Source organism: Trachymyrmex cornetzi, unplaced genomic scaffold, assembly GCF_001594075.2.
Source record: "Trachymyrmex cornetzi isolate Tcor2-1 unplaced genomic scaffold, Tcor1.1 C4009542, whole genome shotgun sequence".
Taxonomy (NCBI): domain Eukaryota; kingdom Metazoa; phylum Arthropoda; class Insecta; order Hymenoptera; family Formicidae; genus Trachymyrmex; species Trachymyrmex cornetzi.
The window spans coordinates 1-6,414 of NW_017295515.1; the positions used below are offsets into that span (position 1 = coordinate 1).

Below are 6,414 nucleotides of genomic sequence, written 5' to 3' on the forward strand. Positions count from 1 at the left end.
CGATATAGATAAGTATAAGAAATGAATGAAAGATGTCACTATTATCGAATTTGGAATGTAAAAGTCTGTACTATCGACTTTGATTAACTTCGACCGTCACTCCAGCATCCCCTTAAGGGTAAGAATTATACATCAAAAGATGTTCCCTTCCAAACACAAATCGAGCTATTTTTGCATCTTTTCGAAAAATCATTTTTGTAGGAGTTATTCAGTCTGTTTCGTTTTCGATGGGCCATCCTGTATATTAATTCATATCTAATAACCGAATGTCATTCTTGCAATTCTCAATACGTACACATATTTCGTGAGCAAGCCATCTCCAGTAACAATTTCATGTTCGAGTGCGCCGTTTACGAACTCCGCCTCGGCGTCGTCTACTGCGCCTTCTAATGCTTCTTCTCCGTTATCCTCATTGAATATCGAGGTTTCTTTATTTCGAGAGGCTCGTTGAGTGGTTGACGAGTTCGATAACACCGATTTAGCCCTATCAGATGTCAAACATATGCTTTTCGTTGTTCGTTTCTTTTTCTTACCCTGCATCTCTCGTAGCGTATTTCTACGCTTCAGTTCCTTATAAATGGACACGTCTAGATGAACTAACTGTGTGATGGCAACATGTCCGATTATATAAAGTAACTTGGAGAGTACAAAGCTCGATACATCTAATATTTCATTTGTATCTTTATTCATAAACTGACCCTTTTCGGTGATGCTCAATAATAATTCTTTTATCAACTTAACCGGTTGATTTGCCAACTGCAAAGTAAAACTTTCTCAGCGTGATATTCCAAATATATCAGTATACACGGTAATGTTTCAGCGTAAGAGCACGTGCATTTAATTAACATACGACAATTTTACTTACATGATATATAGCATTAATTGCATCTGTCGCAAAAGAAATGTAAGCATTTTCTTCTGTACTAGTAAAAAACTCTGTTAATAACGTCATGATCTCTTTGAACATATCATGATTATTAGGATATCTATATGATAAAATATTTTTCATTAATAATTTCCCAAAAGCTTCGAATTATTTTTATCTTCAGAGACTTACCTCAAAGGTGGCTTTTCGATATCCTTACTATTTTGTTTGATTTTTAACAACATTCTGCAAGTATCTCGTGCTAAAAGAAGGTCGTCATTCGCGCGTGGACCTAATCCTATCTTCATTAACACATCCAGATTATCAGATGCTATGTTAGATTTTGCCTGAGCTATCATCGTTATTATCATTAACGCGGTTCTGCTATCTATTGGAGAAGTATCCGGATATTTCATGCAGAATTTTTCCCATAATACCTACAAATACAGTATTCGTTAGAGTACATGGCCACTTTATTTTTAAAATGCTTAAAATATTTATAACTTATCGCTGAACAAGATTCAATTTAGTATTAAATATATTTGAGTATGTTGTGTAAGAGAGTGATCGATGTGTAGTCGATAGAGATTTGATCTCAGGTTTTATTTCATATACAGGATAATCTATTTTGATCACAATACAGTCAATTCTGTCCGAAATTATTAATGATACAAAAAATTTTTTAGTTGAAAGTGGAACAGTTTCGAGGGGGATATATTTTGGTTACGATATTTTTTTCTAGCTAAGAGTGTCAAAAAAATAAAGATTACTTCCATTTTTATAAATGGTATTATATGCTTCCTTTTACATAACATGAGATTCCTGTATTTATTTTGCATATAAAAGTAGTAAGGTAGAGATATTAAAAAACGAATAATTTGCGAAATATTTTATACCTTGTTCTGGTACATATTGATATGAAATATTATATATCTCGTAAACTATTAATTTTTGTATATATATATATATATAATCATACCTTATTACTACTTTTATACAGAAGAATGAGAAGAATTAATGGCTATAAAGAAAACACATAGTTTTACTTTAAGAAAAATATGAAGACAAAATGGAAATTTTTTAAATAAACTAAGCAACTTTGTTTTCTTTACACTAATTGATTCACCTTATTATTTTGTCCATAAAAGTATTAATAACAATTATAAAAAAATTAATAGTTTACGAGATATTTAATACTTTGTATTAATATGTACCAGAATAAAATATAAAATATCTCGTAAACTATTTTGATATCTCTATCCTAATACTTTTATTCGCAGAAATAAGAAATAAATTTTGATATCTCTCTATCTTAATACTTTTATATGCAGAATAAATAGAGGAATATGATATTATATTTAAAAAATTATATAATTCCATTTAGAAAAGTTGAAATGATCTTTATCTTTCACCTAGAAGAAAAAACATGATCAAAATATATTCCCCCTCAAAACCATACCACTTTTTTATCTGAAACATTTTTTTCAAATCATTAATAATTTCGAGGAAAATTGACTATATTGATTAAAATGTACTACCCTGTATATGTCTCGGTTTTAATAAGATTGATTGGCAGATTGGGAGAAGTTTGAAGATTATGGAAGAAGGAATCTGGAAAAAGAATGGAATATATAATCCATCTCGGAAACCCATATATCTTAATTATTAAATATACTTACTTGCAGCAATTCACTGTTTAATTCTCCGTTTTCATACCACGTGACGATTAGCAGTGTCAAAGCCAAGCTCTGTCCAGGCTTTAATTCCTTCATCAATTCGATTAAACAATTCGCACGAGCAACGGCTATTTGACGGATTGATCGTTTGTCGTTATTCATATCAAGATAGATCTCTTTGTACACTACGGCCACGTTATTACGTACAGATTGATCGCGATGAAATACTTGAAACAGAGCTTCACGCATAGAGTCGGCCGCTCCGGTTACTCCGAATTGGAAAGCAGTTCCTAAAAATGTGCATGATTCAACGGCGTCTCCAGCACATATAGAAAACAGTAATTTTTCTGCTATTGGTATCGCCTTCTCCAACTCGGTAGCAAACTTCAGACAATTCTGCAGCCAAAAATATATATAATACATACAAACATACAATAATAATTAATTCAAAAGGATCGCAACGTTCAATTTTATGTCCCATACTTTTAAATAATCTATAACACGCTTTCGTAATCTTAATTCCTCCTTCCTGTTGTTGTCTTGTTCTGAAGTTGAACTTTGCGCGTCGTTTGCATTTTCATCATTTGGCGATTCATTTTCTGACTCTATGAAAATCTTCAATAAAAAGGAAAGTAAAAATTCCTCTTTTGCAGCAATGGAAAAATTTTCCATTTCAGAAATTTGCTCTAGTGTCATACATGTCTTCCACAGGTATGTCACTGCTTCAGTGACTTTTCGGCTTAATAATAATTGTCTTACATGCTCGAACGCATGATTTGGATCGATGTTCTCTTGTTCTACATCTATAAAGAAATTCATACAATTCAGATCTTGTAATATATTTTACAAGCGAAATAATAAAGAAGCCTTATTAACAATAATTTATTAACAATATAATATAAATATAATACAAACTATCTGTATATTCCTCATTATTTTTCAGAATTTCCTTAATTGCTGCCTTTATATCCGATTGTAAAACAGTCCAAAGCTGAAACCTTTGCTCGTTACCACGTCCACTAGCACTCACGATATTGATTTGTAATTCTTGTAATTTTGCCTTCTCTTTATCGAGTGAATTAGAGAGTTCAACGCAATTTAACTGCACAGATATATAGGTAAATTTAATAATGAAAAAAAGTTTAATTTTCGTGTTTACATACCTTGCCTGCGAAAGGATTGCTTTGCAACAGAGTACGCAGTAATTGAAGAGCCTGTTTGCGAACATTTGCGCTCTTATCTTCTAATCGTAATGCGGTGTAGGCTAAAAGCTTCCCGTGTCTTGCTAATGGCACAGCGCCTTCACAGCACAAGCGTTGCCAAGTCTGAAGCACTTTCGACCTCACGTAAGCATTAGAATCCAACATATGCTCTTCCAAATTATCCAGACATTCGTCGCGTTGGTCTTTCTGTTTATCCGTTAAGTCTTCACCGGTCAATGCTTTTTGCACCATGACACCCAAGATTCCAATCACACAGTTTCTCATTGTATAAAACTATTAAAAGAATTTAATAAAATTGTAATAAAAACATTTTAATACTTTCCTGTATAAACAATTAAGGTCTAAGCATAAAGATGGCCATAACCGAGTCATGGAACGTAAGTCGCAGTTGTAGGTCGATCAAAACATTGTGCGTTGATTTAGGACTATGATCATGTTTCACAACTCAGTTATGACTATTTTTGTACTGAAACTCTAAAGAATCATTTATACTGTAGTTTCTCAACTTATACTATAAACTATACTGTTAACTTATACTGTAAATTATAAGAAATTGATCATTCACAGTAAACTACAAAAAAAATAATCAACTTCATTTTCCTCGTATTCAACTGTGATTAATAAATTTCTTATAGCTTATGGTTTAAATTAACAGCTTACGGTCAATGTAAATCCTTTATTTAGTCAATAGCATGAGAATTATAATGAAAACATACTTCACTTGACAGATAATCTGTGATATTGTCAAGGATAGGAATTATGAGATTGGGCCGTGAAATTGCGATATTTTCCAGAAATATAGATGTATTGCGACTATCAGTCTCGTTAACTTCGCTTTGGCCTATCTCATTCATCACTTCTTTTATCAAACCATTGCAGCCACATTCAGTAATCATATGTACTACGCCAGCCGCTATTGGTATTGCCAGTGCATCGTATAATTTTACCAACTGTAACATTGCACACACAATGTGTTTTGTATATTTTATAAATAGAAATTACAAATATTTATTCAGATACCTGAACAATCCTCACAACGCAAGTTATTCCATGATTGTACTTTTTAACTAAAGTTCCTAGAATCTGTTTGCAACAAAAATTATAGCAATTGAATATAAGATTCATATGTATCTTTTATACTAGATATTTAATACTAATACTAAGGTGAATTAATCACTTATTTCCAATATTAAAAATACTATTGACAATACTTTTAATACTCAAAATAAGTAATTAATTGCCCAGTATTAGTATTACATTTATATAAGGGACATACAAACATAAATACCTCAAATATAGTTTCCCTTGTGTGTTTTTGCTTAGCATCCTTTATCTGTTCTAATATCTTATAACATATCTGTGCTAAAGTCCTGCAAGTATTACAGTTATAACACATTATTTTAGAATTAACTTAGAATAAACTTAATAACTTAGTGCTCCATAATTTACATGACAAATGAATTATCAACAATAGGTGGTCTCCATATTTTATGCAATGGGATCTGTAGCCATCTATACAGAAGTTCCAACGCTTTCTGCCTGGATTGCTCCCATTCTTCTTCAATATCTGACTTCGTGACTTTCTTACGCTACAAAGGAACATTCATATCTTCATCCATATAACTATGTAACATGATATTATAGACAAGTTTCATACCTTTCCAATATTGCTCTCATTCACATTTTTTACATGTTCTTCTATATGACAGATAAACCATGAAAATAAATATGCCAACATATTGTTAATGCATAGATATGTTTCCCTATCCTCTTCCTCTGTAATATCTTTGCCATGATCAAATATTTTTTCCTGTTCATCCAAAAGTACTTCCACAGCTGAAAATCACATATGTACAAATCTAGGTAAAATAATTTATTTATTTTAATCAATTATATATTTATATCTATTGTAAAATGTAATGTCACTATTTTTAATATAACAATAGAACATCTTGCAAAGAATATTACCCTTGTGAATTCTATTGAAAGAACGTAGACAGACCTGGAGTTCCACTTTATTGCCATGAACAATAACAGAAAAAAATGTGTCAAAATGATTCAAAATAAAATGTGCTCCATTTGATTGCAATGCTAATCGTGTAGCTGCAACATAAATTAAAATAAGTTTTAAACTATCTTAATGCAACTATTATTTTAGTAATTTATACACACTAATAACATACAATATATTCACAATAACTTATTAACTATAAACAATTCGATACAATTTTTAATTTATTACAATCAAGAGCTTGAGATAGCGCCCGTAAAGGAGTAATCTCTTCGACAAAGTACTGCCCAGCATGTGACGTTAAAAGTTCGTCCTTTACTAAAGGAATCACAAATTTTTTCACCATTTTCACGTAAAGTCGAAACTATCATCAGAAATGTTAAGCACTGTTAGTAAGATTCTTTACACTATTCTATAATATTTTCATTAAATATCTAAAAACAATATTATGTTATTTGCCGTTTATACACTGCAATCAAATATTTTCTTTGATCCTTCTTTCTAACAAATTTTCGATTAGGTATATCAGAATGCAACTTAACCGAGTTTAAACAGATGCTAATCAACGCCACTAACGGAAAAATTAAAGCCTTTTCATACTGGGTGCATTGCACTGAACTATGGGTGCGTTCCGTTTCA

General features: G+C 31.3%; 1 protein-coding gene across 1 annotated transcript; it reads right to left on the reverse strand.

The window, feature by feature from the left end:
- Positions 1 to 183: 183 nt before the first annotated feature.
- On the reverse strand, positions 184 to 6,170 carry Cap-D2 (CAP-D2 condensin subunit). The gene is made up of 14 exons (XM_018522000.1): positions 6,007 to 6,170; positions 5,733 to 5,867; positions 5,422 to 5,600; positions 5,214 to 5,353; positions 5,053 to 5,134; positions 4,785 to 4,847; positions 4,481 to 4,714; positions 3,705 to 4,037; positions 3,457 to 3,643; positions 3,025 to 3,344; positions 2,545 to 2,937; positions 1,058 to 1,302; positions 866 to 986; positions 184 to 756 (listed from the first exon to the last, which is right to left on the reverse strand). Exons 1-14 carry the CDS (start codon positions 6,119 to 6,121, stop codon positions 256 to 258), a joined length of 3,048 nt encoding a protein of 1,015 aa, XP_018377502.1. The 5' UTR covers positions 6,122 to 6,170; the 3' UTR covers positions 184 to 255.
- Positions 6,171 to 6,414: the final 244 nt, after the last annotated feature.